The sequence below is a fragment of the Austrofundulus limnaeus genome, unplaced genomic scaffold (assembly GCF_001266775.1).
Source record: "Austrofundulus limnaeus strain Quisiro unplaced genomic scaffold, Austrofundulus_limnaeus-1.0 Scaffold16, whole genome shotgun sequence".
NCBI lineage: Eukaryota > Metazoa > Chordata > Actinopteri > Cyprinodontiformes > Rivulidae > Austrofundulus > Austrofundulus limnaeus.
Window position 1 is genome coordinate 3,017,156 of NW_013952418.1, and position 15,005 is coordinate 3,032,160.

Below are 15,005 nucleotides of genomic sequence, written 5' to 3' on the forward strand. Positions count from 1 at the left end.
TCTATACACCTAACCCATCCATCTATACACCTAACCCATCCATCTATACACCTAACCCATCCATCTATACACCTAACCCATCCATCTATACACCTAACCCATCCATCTATACACCTTACCCATCCATCTATCTATACACCTAACCCATCCATCTATCTATACACCTAACCCATCCATCCATCCATCCATCTATACACCTAACCCATCCATCCATCCATCCATCTATCTATACACCTAACCCATCCATCCATCCATCATCCATACACCTAACCCATCCATCTATCCATCCATCCATCCATACACTTAACCATCCATCCATCCATCCATCCATCCAGACACCTAACCCTCCTTCCATCCATCCATCCATCCATCCATCCATCCATCCATCCATCCTTCCATCCATCCATCCATCCATCCATCCATCCATCCATCCATGCAGGTTCCAGGGTTCATGTTTGTGCATTGTGTATATTTTAGTAGCTACGATGTATTAAACCGAAGCTTTTGATTATTTGTTTTCTGCTGGTGTGTGATCCTTATTTGGATTTCATTTTGCTAAATTAATCCACGGGCACAAATCTAGGTGCCAGAAATGTGGCTGTGACACGTCTTGATTGTGTCAGCATTTGCAAAAAGAGAGAGAAAACAGCATTCGCACCGAGCCAGTCATTATAAACTGGCAATTCAATAAACACTGAAACTGTACAGACAATGTAAATGAATGAATCTACAATGAATAGCAAAATTGTGCAGTTTTTTTAGTGGGTAAAGATTTAATTTGCTGTTTTCTGTGGGTGTCTGAATCTAATTGAGAGGATGTGCCGTCTCCAGCGCGGAGCTATATTGAATTGTTGTTTGAGAAAAGGACCACTGAGCCTTCTCTTCCAAAGGTCTCGGGTGGTTTCTCATCTAGCAGCTCTCAACTTGGTTCATCTCTTTCCTACGTAAACAAAACAAAAAAACTCTGGGGAAACAACTGTGAAAAAATGTATATTTTGATGTAAACGCGCCCTGCTTGTCATGCTCTACATGCCTTTGTAGATTCAGCTATTCACAAATCATTGAAATGTACTTTAAGTAGCTTAGCTGCACATATCACAAGTGTGCATGTGCCGTGATTATGTAAGTGAGAGTATGTCTGCGTGAGGGTTTGACAGTGTGACAGTAAGCCTCTTTCTAAGCCCTCTCATGGTGAGAAGTGAGGGGTTTGTGGGTCTTGATTGGGGGGAAATCTGCTACCACGCAGCAGGAAGGCAAGACATGAACATCTTTATTGTGGATATAATGACTACACACATTCATGTCGTGCTGTCTAGGATGATAGATGGGTGATACACACAGAATGGGCTTTTGATAAATTTTTCTCTGTCATAGACAGGTGCCAGAAATAGGTTTGTCTTTTCAGAAGTTGGCAAAATAATGATGATATTAGAAAGGAGGACAACAGCGTGAAGTTAGGAGATAAACTACAGAATAAAGTGTTTGACTTTCCACAAATGGAGCAAATGTTATTCCTGTGGTAATACAGTATAATGAATGCTAACAACAGTATGTTATGTATTACTTACTTGTTGACAAAATGTATAAGCCATGACTGAGAATGGGAGCCTTATTCAATAAACAAAGGTTTTAGGTGGTGCATGCAGTGAMACAGACATTTTACTACTTGTGGGTATTTTTGTGCCTGTAGACAGCGCTGATGTGAAGGATATTTTGTGACTGGGTAACTGAATTTACAGCAAATCTACCACTCTCTATTGTAATACATGCCTTCCTCCAACAGTATGAATGATGGCAGCATGATGGCTCAGTGGTTAGCACTGACGCCTCACAACAAGACGGTCCTGGGTTCAATCCCCGGTTCGGACCTGGGGTCTTTCTGTGCGGAGTTTGCATTTTCTCTTGCGTGGGTTTTCTCTGGGTACTCCAGTTTCCCCSACTCCAAAAAACATGTACAATAGGTTGCCTTCAGGCCCAGGCCGCCCTTGAAAAAGAGATCTGTGATCTCAGCGGGACTTGCCAGGCTAAATAATGGTAAATAAATAAACATGTAATGTTTTACATTGTAGAAGTGTTTACTTCTTTGTTTACCGTGATTTCATATCCAGGGTGGAACTTGAGCCCCTTTTCCTGAGTCTCCAGAGCCAAGGAAATGGACCAGATCTGAGTTAAGTTTGGTAAATTCCACATGTAAAAAAAATTACTTGCACATGATTTGGTCTTTCATTTGAACATGATCTTTCAAGTTGTTTTGCAGAGTTTCTTATCCCTGGAAGGTGTTTGGTTTATTTTGTTTCCATCAGAAAAGAAGTGCAAGTGTGTGTTATGGACATGGCAACAGGAGCATAGAAGATGAAAGATGTCCCTACCAATAAACGTACAACTGAAATTCTCTTAAAGGCTTTTTCTATGAATCAGCACGTTAGATAAAGAACACAACAACTCGCCACAGTCTGACATGAAAGTTGTTATCGTGAACAGTTGTCAAGGCAAACATCTGTGAACTGTGTGAGAAATGTGGCTGCTGAATAACAGACACTTTGCACTGCAAATGCGTCCAGCAGACGCTCGGTGCAGCTAACCCTTTGGATTACAGTATTCTTTTAATAAACATCGTGGTAAACCAATCTAATCGGAGCCTCCAACTTCAGATCAATCTGTTTGTGTCCAAGTTCAAAGAACTGTTTGAAAAGAAGTTGTTTCAGTAAAGTTGTGGCTGCAGAGAACAGCGGTGTGTGTGTATATTTGTCAGTGTCTGTTGACAAAATAGCTTTTAAAACAGTATACGTTTATTGAAACTTTCAGAAACGGTTCATTTTTATGTCAGGCTGAATAAAGGTGGCTCCAGAGTTAGAAAATGCAAAAATGGATGTAATGCAGTCACTTTTAAAATTAGTGAACTAAAATTAGTAGTAGCTGTGGTAGTAGCTGAGAGTCTTCCACAAAACATCCTCCGATCAAACATAGATCACACACCTTTAACTTTGGAATTTAAATTGTTCTACTTTTATTAGTGTTTAAAAATAGCATGTTGACAAATAAAAATTGTTCAATCATCTTTACCCTTTCTGTTAAAACCATTGGTATCATCATATTTTCTGGGCATGAATGGAACTGCTCTCAGTTGGTTTAAATCCTGTTTAAATTATAGGTTTTTCTGTTCTAGTTTTGTAAAACTCACTTGTGGCATTCCTCAAGGCTCCATTCTTGGCCCACTACTATTTTCTATTTACATGTTACCTCTTGGTCAAATTATTCACAAATATCTCTTTTCACTTCTATGCAGATTTATTTARGTAGCTATTGATCCATCTGATCTGTTTGCTCCAAACATACAAGGTTCATGTCTCACTGATATAAAGCTCTGGATGTCTGATAACTTTTATTGTTAAACAATGACAAAACTGAGGTGTTAGTTTTTGGTCCCGAGGCTCATAGAGACCCTATAATTTGAATTCTTAATTCTTCAGGTTTACATTGCACCCATGAGGCTAGGAATCTTGGAGTGGTTCTAGATTCTGATCTGGGTTTCACAAAACATTTTAATAATAGTATTAAAACTGGCTTTTAACAAATCGGGATTATTGCCAAAATAAGATCAATGATCTCTTTTGCGGATGCTAAAACCCTCACTCATGCTTTTGTTTCTTTTCATCTTTATTACTGCAATTCTCTATTTCCTGGTCTGCCTAAAAAAATCCTTAAATGCCTCCATTTAGTACAAAATACAGCAGGTAGAGTCATCAGAACCCAAAAAAATATGGTTTCCCTGTTGTCGTATGTTTTATTTTTTTAAATCACATGTTTATTTGTTAGTACTTTTATTGTAATTTTTTAAATCTTTATTTATTTTTAGAAATCTGCAAGAAAATCGCTGTAACTTAAATAGATCATTTAGCATATTAAAAAGTGAAGTTATTAAGTACATATTTCTGTTGTTATGATTCATTATAGGCTCAGCTGCACATGAAAAAGAAACAAATACATTTGCTGCTCCACACAAACACTTTCACCCTTTGAATCCTCTCTAGTTTTTCATCTTTCAGCTCAATTTTAACAGAACTTGTGTCCAAAACAAAAACTTCTCTACTGTGAAATTCATGTTGGATTCATGTTTTGGATTAACACTGACTTAGAAATCTTCTTTGAGTCTGCGTGGTGAGCCATTATTTACTCATCCTCTTACCATCAAAATATAGGGCAACAGTTTTTTTTAAGGATTAAAAAATAAAAGTCACTGGTTTTTGTTGTTGCATTTCTTCACCGTGATGCTTTTGTATTCTTTCTTCATGCGACATAAAAATATGAGGCTCTAATTTCTTTACCTTTTTGTCCAAATTTGAAACGTTTGTTAAATGTCCTTATAARAAAGTTGTCATTTTTGTGTTAACATGAAAACAGATGGTAGATAAGATGTCTTTAATATTTTTATAAAATATCAGTCACTGTGTACAGTAAGCTTCTAACAGTCAGTTCCATTGTTGGAAAATGCTTCTGAATAAACAGTTTTTYCTATGACTCCACTACTGTGACACTATTCTAAACAAATCCTTCCTGAAACATTAATGTCGCTGAATTAATAAAACATTCTGCATGCTTAGAGCGGTTTCTTATCGTGCAAGTGTTGGGGGAGTTGTGGGGGGGTGGTGGAGTAAAAAACAATACTGCCCTTTTTTATCAAGGGTATTTCACTTTTAAAATAAAAGCTTTTCTGTCACATTTAGGTAATCATTTAAAATAGTCTCTTTCACATTACAAGCAGGTAGTTTCAAGGTTGCTCTGATTGCAGGTGTTTAGTTTCTCTGTGGCACCTTCTTAAAATCATTTTCAGGGGAAAAATTAAAGGCGTAATGCTTCTGAAATATGTGACATGTAGCTAAATTTGTTACATATAAATACTGACAAAAAGAGACAACCATCTTGAGTCCCTGCTTTATCCTGCCATTGTTCTCATGTTTTCTGGTCCCTCAGATACATTTACATCCAGATAGATCCATGAAGAGCTTTAGGTTTTTTGTGCCAGCAGTAAATCTACTGGATTTGACATCAGTGGAAACAAAAATCCAACAAATCTGAATGAAGAAAAGCTTTTTAATCCTGGCAAGTAATAACAGGACTAATTACCACCCATTATTGTCTTATCAGATTAGATTAGTTCAGAAAATAAATTAAACATATTGCAATAGGAGAGCCACATAGTTTCCTGGTTGTGTTAGACTCGAATGCACTCATGAAATGTGGACAAAAACAATCCAACAGTTTTGGTGCAGGAAGTTCATACTTCATGGATGATGGTTTACAATTTGACTTGTAGTTTTCTGAAGAGCCAGTGTCATTTTTCAGTTGTCCTCGGCGCCTACAGGACATTTCCTGCCTGGTGAAAAAGCATTTCAAGGGTCTTTTTAATCCTCCGGATTTTTATTTTTTATTTTTAAAGCCTTGGCCAGACATTAAACCTTGCCATCATCTTGGTAGAGAGACTGAGGGTCTTTGGGGGATGGCTGCAGGGTCCATCAACTGTAAGCTAGAGACCAGGAGTGGCTCACAGAGACACAGTGGGTTGCCAGACCCAGGCTAAAATGTGGGAGTGGTGGGGCAACCCGTTACAATGAAAACCCACCTGCCGTGATGCAGAGCCCAGGCAGGTGTACTCACAACCAACCTTCACATGAGCTGATTGTTTCTTTCTGTGTTAAGAAAATGGGAGATTTTATTGCCAATCYTTTAAAATCTGATTTGATATTTCTGTGTATGATTGTTTTTTCTAAAGTTTTACCTAAGACCCAACTTTTACACAAGATGTTTAAGTCTACCACATCATTGTCCGAGATAGATTCACCAACCACCTGACAGATTTTAGACAAACACAAAGAAGAGCTGTTGCGTCAGGATACATTTATAATGAAACACCAGAACAAAGAGCTTATACCAGCACCCTGCTTGCATTTCTGAGAGAAAAAACAAACCAAAACAAAACAAAGCTAATGTGAATAAGAACAGGTCCTCAAAAACCAGGTTTGGTACTCAGAAAACCCTCTCCCTCCTACAAACCATCTCAGACAGGTGTTACCCAACATCTGCTCTTCATTCTTCCTGTCATGGACARGTCAACCTCAAAATGTTAAGACCTGCTTTGTTTAGATGTAGTGACAACGGATTTGTTGTAAATTGCACGGTGCAACAGAATGCACCAAGAATTGCATTTCGCTGCATTTCATGCCAGAGTTTTAAAGCGAGACCATCTTATGTTGAGAAAGTTTGAATTTATGATCAAATCTGAAAATAGCTRAATGAGCAACATAATGTTATATTGATAAATTCGCTCAAATATGCTCATTTGTTGTTGTTTAGAATCATGTGGCTGGGGCAGCCATCTCAAATTGGATTGAGTTCTTGGTACTGGTTACTTCCTGAACGTTTCAATAGAGTTGATTTAAAATTTGTAATGGCAAAGTTTTAAATACAGATCTTGTGTGATCAGTCAGGAGTCAGGGTTGTGGATCTCTCAGCTACTAACACACTCAATTTTAGCTCAGTATCTGTAGAACTGACTAAGTTAAAGCTTTTGTGTTGCTATGGTTGGTTTGTTGTGGCGGCCAAAGGTTATTCAGTCTCAGAAGTCAACTCAATCATTACTTTTTGAATTAGGTATTAAAATAATTTTGTGCGTCTTCATGAAAAACAAACTTTTTATGCCTAAATCGTTCCCCCCTTTTTTTTCCAAATGTATTTATTTATTAATGTTTAATTAAATTAAATCAACAGCAGGAAAAAAGTTCTTTTTGATGCACCAAACATGGCGCTCACGCCATTCTGATTTGTAATCAGTTTACATATTTAATTGTCTTTTTAGAGCAGAGCTGCAGTGTGTGAAAGTGATGAACAATGAGCCGACAGGCTCCATCTTGGTAATAAAGCTGCACGTTTGAAGGACGGGAGGCCATTTTATACCTGACCCTGTTACTCAAACACATAAGCAGAAAATCTGACAATAATATTCTTGTAACAAAAGATGTTTTCCATCACCAGTGTTGTTATGGCCTTTTTTTTTCTTGGTGCATTCAGTTTGCCATTGATCATTGTTGGTCCAAGTCCTCAGGAATCAGCTCGTATTGATTTGGTTTCAGTTGAAGGCCTCTCTTTCTGACACGTGTCCCTCTTTAGCCTGAGCACCTTTTCTAACACTGCCTCTCTGCTGAGGGCTAACTCAAACATGTCCTTACAGCAGCAGTTTCCTAACAAAATGTCCAAATAATCTGTGGCTGCATCCTWAAAAAAAGGTGCATTTATGCTATTTTCAGCTATTAGCTGTTGGAGATTTAATCCTCTGTGGTATTAATCACTAAAGTAGCAGAAGAAATATCTACCTGTGGTTGTGCTTTTAGAGTTGATAATATGCTCCTTCCTTTATTATCACTCATAGAAACAATCCACTCTGCATACATTACAGCWCGTTTAATAATAGCTGCAAGAGTCAGTGGTGTGTGTGTGAGCTATTAAATAACATGGATTTGTTTGTAATCAAGTATGTGTCTGCCAAACAAGAAGAGCTCAGTTACGTGTTATTTTGAGAAATATGTTTCATGGGTGTGAAGGGTTTTTCATACGCAGCTGGGTGTTACATGGAACAATAATTTCTTGTTATTTATTTTAAAGGTAGCGCACGTCTCAGTCTTAGCCTGGCCTGATTGGGCACAGGAGCTCATTCCACTTTGTTTTGCAGGTTAAATACACATTAATTGACACTATAGATCTCATCAACTAAAAATGATAAATGTTCTAACATAAGGTTTATTTAACTGCAGCAGCTTGATAACATTTTTAACTGGTTTTAACCTTTACCTCTGCAAACATGTCTGTACAGCTAACAAACCAACTGAGCTCTACTTGGTATTTCCTGCATAGAAACAGTGTCTTAACACATCCTCTTGTAAACTGAAAAGTACTACATGTACAACTGACTAAATGTGAAATAAATAAAGCATAAATATTATTGAAAGTAAACAATACAGGAAATTTGCACTGGGGGCGGGGCGTTCAAGTTTCAATTTATGACTTGGGAATTTCCCACTTCCTAGTACAACTGGGCCATCAAAAATGCAGCGAAATGCAGACTGTGTACCTCCACCTGGTAGGATGATGTCATTTTGTGGGTAAAATAATCAACATGCATTATTGGAGGTGTAGTTTATGGTTAAAGCAGATTATTTTGAGACATTAATGCAGGGCTGTTCAACAAGTAGGACAAGTTATAACTGGTTTATTTTGTCGCATTGAATCATAAATATAAAGTTTACAGCCGATTTAAAAATCAATTTTTATATCAAAAAAATAAAACAAAATAGTTTTTTGGTAGGATGGCAGGGAAAAAAGTCGGCCTTGAGACAAATTTGGCTGAATCTCGTAGAAAGTAATCGATAAATCTGCAACTGATTGACTTTTGGAGTCGACCCAGTTCCAAATACCTGCATGAGCCAGCTAAACTTAAGGCCCTGTCACTATAAGTGTAGACAACTCAGTTATGAAAAATTTGCTACGACTATTTTACTCATATCGGCTGTATATCTTATGTAATTGTTAGCATTACCGATAAATCCAAAAGAGAATTACAGTAGATTTTTTTATTCCGTCTTCAGCGTAGACATCTTTAGTGTTAGACAAACTTTTCACAAGTTGTCTAAAACGTAGTGCGACAGGAGCTTAAAAATACAAAGATGGCTGTCAACTTTATAGATTATGAGCAAAMGTTTTGTGTTGTAGTCAGGTGATATGCATGGTTTCAAGAAAAGCTAGGCTTTAAATCTGGAACATAAGGTCATGTTTTAAATTGCCTCTAAACATATGCAAACAAATTACCACTATAGGTTTGTAAAAGTGGACGTTATGGCCAACGGAGCTCTGATCTGAAGCATTCATTGGTTGTATTAAACCATCTGTGTTGCTTCAAGAACTTAGCTCAGATGATGGTTTTGTTATAATCAGGAGTCCAGTTTAATGGAACCTGTTCAAAATCAAACATATTTTTTGATTAAATAACCTTTATTATTGTCTTTGAAGTCATTTTTTGCTGTAGTTTTATGGTTTTATAATGTTTGATCTCATGTCAATGACACTGAACAGCATGAAAGCTCTGGAGTGTTTCTTGTAGTTAAAGCAAAGAGCGCTTTTTAAACGTTGCATAGTTTTCCCACCATATAGACATTCTGTCATTCTRTCTGCAGCTTGTTGTTACGTTCGAAACCTTGAAGTTGCAATAAGAGGAATTGATTGAGGTGCTGAAGTTCAGAGCTGTTGGGTAGAAACTGTCAGCGAGCTGTATACCTTTAAATAGCTTTCCTGGGGATGCTGTGGCAGTGAATCAATAAGCAGTTAACTTCACAACATCATCATGTGTTTTACTTTAGCTCACAAGTGTGTTCATACATGCTGAAAAGCCACTGTGAGCAGTAAAATGTGAAAAATCAAACATGTTTATTAATGATTTTTTATTAAAACAGGCATCATTATTGTCAGTAAAGCTGTTTTTTTGTGGCGTAAGATCAAAGATTAACATTGCAAAACCAAGTAATTGTTGTGAATGCTGCGGAYAGGGAAAGAAAAATTAGTGTCTGTTTCTGCTGCACCATAAAAAGTGAAATTGGATCCATAGAGAGAGAACAAATGTCTTGTGCCGCTGGTCTTATTTTTCCTCTGCCGGTAAGATAAACTTTGATGGCGGAGCCTTTGTAGACTGTGAAAGGGTGTTGCTGAGACTAATCCTGCCTGTGACAGACTTATGACCCTTGGGCCCGAGTGAGAAACTCAAAAGTCCTGGAGCAGCTGGTCATCTATTTGGGTTCAACCTCGCTTTCTGCCCCGTGGGGGACGAACCGCGATGGAATCTGTGGCTCCATCAGCGGGGTTAAAGAGGATGCTCTATTTCACTTGGCAAGGGACAGAGAAGCACCCCCGCCACACACCCCACCACCCCCTCCACCTCAAACACTTCAGGCCTCCGAAGACATGTAAACAACAAGATGGATGTTGACTGCTGCTGTGGTGCAGCCGTCTGAACTGATATCTGTTGAGATGTAATTTTAAATGTGTAGAAACACGGAGGTGTTTGAGTTCATGTCCAGGTAATTTAGGGTGGATCATGGGAGTGTCAGAGGGGAAAAAGTTCGGTTGTGTAACGATTTAAGGCTTTTAAAACTTCACGTCCTCACCACATTGTGCCTCGACTTGCTGGAGCGTTTTCTCGCTCTAACATTTATCACCGCAGCCAATATTGATTTGTCTCATTTCCCACATGCAATCCAGCTGGGATGGATTGACACCAAGGGCTTTACTTCTAAATATGTTTTGACAGGGTTTAGTGATGCATCAACCACAAACAATATCAAAGAAACCAGAAGTAGATTTTCTACTGTACCATCAAACAACATAGTGTTGAAAAAAGTACTTTTTAATGCTAACCAGAGACTAGATAAGCAAATTATCGACTGGCTAAGGCTCTTATGTACAAAGCAAGAGTTACATTAATCAATTAAAAAATAAACTGTGTTTATATAACACTTTTCAAATGGAGGTGCGTAACACAAAGCCTTGCTCCGGTTAAAACTATCTAAACAAAGCACTCGATGCCAAATTATCGACAGGTACACCTCTGCCGGCCCTAAACTCGTCTGCATTTAAAGCACTGGGCATTGCACCTGTTCACATCTATTTTTGGACTTAAATATTCTAAGAACAACATGACTTCCTCTTTGATGTTTACCATTAACTTCAGTGACCAACCACTGTATGTGTACCGTCCAAAAAAAGGGGATTCAAGCAACAAAGATCACTTTACCAGACCTTCAGCTTTGACCTTTGACCCCCAAATGATTTCAGACCTCTGTTGGTCCAAGAACAATTATCATGTCAGTTTGAACTGAAATCAATAGGTCTGTTCAGGAGCTACAGTTACACACAGACGGACAACCAAAGAACAGCATGCCTCCTCGGATGGAGGCATAATAAAAAGAGACAATGGCATGGCAATAAAAACAATTACACACAAGATAATTACGTAGACTTAGAGGAAGCCACCAGACTTTCAACTTAGCCCCCTTTAAAYGAGACATATTGTCCAAAATCCAGTCTTTTTTAGCAGTTAGATCAATTTTGTTGTGTAGTTGTAATTGTTTCTCACGGTGCTGCGTAGATAGATTCTGGCTTAAAAATATGTGTAAATATTTATATATATCTTTAGATTTTGTTTGGCTCATATTTTTCAACCTGTTCAGTTTTCTCTATTTTCTATGACATTTTCGGAACTATTACATCACCCACTGTCTGTGTGTTAGTGTGGTGTCCGTCCATCATGAGTGGTCTTGTGTGCACGATATCGCCTGAATGGCATTCTATATTTACTTATAAATAGGCATAGTAACTCCATTAGGGTAGTACTCAGGTCAAGGTCATTTATTGGTAATATAAAACTGCCATTTGTTTTCTAAGTCCTCGACAGTAGAAATAAAATTCCTGCTCTCCATTGCCAAGGTCTCCAGTACAGTGGTTTGTTCGTGCTCATGCTAACATCTGCACAAAGTTGTGCTTCAACGAGAAACATGTCTTTGGGCAGGAGGAGTCATACCAGTCAACATTTTGGCATCGAGTTCCATCTTTTTCACCTCTGGCTCTGGGCCAGACTCTGGTTCTGGGTCAGACTCTGGTTCTGGGTCAGACTCTGGTTCTGGGTCAGACTCTGGTTCTGGGTCAGACTCTGGTTCTGGGTCAGACTCTGGTTCTGGGTCAGACTCTGGTTCTGGGTCAGACTCTGGTTCTGGGTCAGACTCTGGTTCTGGGTCAGACTCTGGCTCCAACATGTAAGGCTGGATGGACGAGTCTTCTGTTCACATCTTTTAATTCATTTGTAAATAAAAAGTTTCCGTGCAGCTATATAGTCGTAAACCCCTCTATCACACTAGAATAAACCGCTCTGGAAGCTGAAGGGGGCGGAGGGAGCGCCCCATTTGCATTTAAAGAGACAGCCTCAAAACGAGTTGATCTGAGACACACTTCAGAGAAGGGGTGAAAGAGGGGCTTGTGGAGTTACTATAAGGAGGAATCCAGACCAAATGATTGCAGTTCCACTTTCTATAGACCCCAACTGAAGGATTTACATGTGAAAAAGGATTTAAAAAGACTATGTGTCCACTTTAATTACTCAGCAAATTTGTAGTCTAATTAGACTTTAAAATTGTTTATCCTTTTATTAAATAAGATCAAACTTGTTAAACGTGGAGGAAAAACAGAACAGCACATCATCCAGGATGGGACTCTGTGTCTCAGTTTGCAAACATCTGATGTGAAACACAAAAGCAAAAAATTACAGAAAGTTCAACCTGAATCGTCCTTTTCCTGCACCTTGGTAAAAAATAAGAACTCTAATGAAGTGGGCTGCTCTGGAGCTCCAGAGGTTAAAACACAGACCTGCATCATCTGCTTCGTCGTGGTCTGACAACAAGTTACACCTCATTATTTTCTTACTGGAACTTCTCTTTTATTTAAATATAAAGCATGTGTTACATATGTCACAGCACAGTTTAGCTGAGCCTGACATGTCACCTCAGCTTTTTAATTAGCAGRACACTTGTTTACTGCTAAACATAAAAAAAAACTCTTTCACCTGAACGGGAATTAGAAAAACATGAAATAAACAGACAACTGATGTTTCAGGGAATCTTTAAAACTAGAGTCTGTGCTGAAAATGAATTTAAAGTTCGTCCTCTGATGATCTATTTCTGCAGGAATTGTTTGTAAGGCTGCGTAATTGGCTTTAATACCTGTGATACCTTGGCAACAGTCGAATGGCTGTTGACACAAAGATGCACCCAAGATGCTCTCTGTCACCTCTCAGGGGGAGGAGGAGGAGAGTTAAGGTGCCCTGTGGTTGCAGCAGCGCACTATAAATAGGTCCAGTGGAAAAGCAGACTCTTAATGGTTTAACGGGGGCTCTAATGTACCGCAGCTGTGAAATATGTATGAGGCATTATTACTGTGGCCATAATTACGAGGTAAACAACAACAAAAAAAAAAAAATAAATAAAAACAATAATATACTCTTATCAATTCCCTCCTAGAAAATACTTCTGGGAATCAATAGAGCAACTAATGATCAGACCTTGGCTCATTCTGTTCTAACTTTAGTTTTTTTGTTTGTTTGTTTGATTCAGGCAGAAATTTCCAGAGTGAACCGTCCTCTGAACCCAACGACAGAACCATGATCTGAAAAAAGAAAGAGATTTGTTCAAGATCAAACTTCGATTCAGTTTATTTTTATTTTAAGGATGGTTCAGTTTTAGGACTTGGGAGTCCATCACAYGAAGTGACTCATGTTCGAACAACCAAACAGTTGAAGCTGCTGCAGCACTTAGAGATAAAAACAACTGGTTCATGGGTTTATTTATCTGTTTTTTTAAATCTCTTATCAAACAGAGCTGTTAAGACCTGCAGGATTTTTTTTGTGTCAATTATACATCAGTATGATGAAGATGTCCATTTGGTTAATTTGAGCTCGTCTTGTTTGCTTTGATTGAYGTTTGGTGCAGCTTTGGACAGAAAATAAACTTGTCCCTTATTTTCTTTCTACAGCCTCAGTTACCTCTGAAAATGTAGGTAATGAGGACAGAAATCACCTGGTTGACCTTTGCTCTTTTTTTTCTTGCAGCTTTTTTCTCAGTCGTCTTTTCTAAATAATCATTTTATCATACATTTTGTATATATTTACATCTCCTCCGCGAGTGCCACTTTTTCTAGACACTTGGCATTTATTTGCTAAATTTGATTTCTCTATAATACTGTACTACTACTACTACTACTACTACTACTACTACTACTACTACTAATTATTATTATAAGTGCATTTATTTAAATATAAAAGATGTGTTGTATGTTGGTTGTGTGTTGCTTCTGGGACATGAAACATAAGAAAACATTAAAGACATTTTGCTGTTGGATGTGAATTTATCCAAATTAAGAGTTTGAACAGCAGGAAGGTCTTGTGTGTGAATCATTCAGTTTTTTTTATTATTTTTACAGCAAATCTCATCTTAAGGCCCTGTCACACTGATGCTTTAGACAAACTATTAAAAGTTTAGAGACATCTACGTTGAAGTTGGAATTTTAAAACAATCAACTGGAAACCTCTTTTAGGCGTGTACATACTGTGATGCTAACAAATTGATGGAATATCTAACTTTTATAAGTAATTTATTGGAAATGTTTTTTCACAAGTTATTAAAACATGACAGGGCTTGTAATAGTTGTAATTCTAGAGCTAATTGAAATTATTCACAGCTACCTTAAAATAACACTTTAAAAAGGTATTCTTTACTGAAATTTTAGTTTATTTTTCAAATTAAAAAGCTTTTATAGTCTCAAGGTCAATGACAAACCATAAAATTACCAATAAATGGGATCAGGGAAATGATTTACTGGTGGAGAACAAAACTGTTTGAAAGATTTCAGAGCTTATTTCATCCTCTCTTTTTATTAGTATTATTATTTTATTTTATTTTAGATTATTTTGAGGGCTGTCCTGTAAGAAACTGCAAACTAAAACCAGCCTCGTCCTTTATGTCAAACTGCATTGTGTCTCCCGTGATGTCATCTTGATAATGAGCATCCGTCAATCTGTGCTCTCTCCACAGCGAGTCCAGATGTGACCGGTGATTACAAACATCATCATTATCATCATCCACCTGCCAAGGATTCAAAAATAGACGGCGGCTCTGGCAGCGTCAGACTAACCGGAGCCATCTGGGTCCCGGTGTTGGCTTGTTTACATATGATCCTGGACTTATAACAGCTGTCATTTTGCAACATTAAACTTTGAATCTTAATTTTTAAGCTTATTTATCCAGAAATAAAAAAAAGAGCCCGTGGATGTAAGTAGCTGCAAATCATTAAAGACTTTCTGTTCCACCTGCAAGACTCGACAACCAAGCATGACGTGGAAAGATGGAACTCGTATAAAAAAA

At 37.9% G+C, this 15,005-nt stretch overlaps 1 protein-coding gene across 1 annotated transcript in view; it reads left to right on the forward strand.

The window, feature by feature from the left end:
• The window catches only part of gpc5a (glypican 5a), a gene marked incomplete at its 3' end in the record, with an annotated part of 194,940 nt that extends 179,935 nt beyond the window's left edge, over positions 1-15,005 (forward strand). Inside the window, 1 exon segment of the mRNA XM_014003048.1 lies at positions 14,676-15,005. Coding sequence (XP_013858502.1) covers positions 14,676-14,830 — 155 coding nt within the window.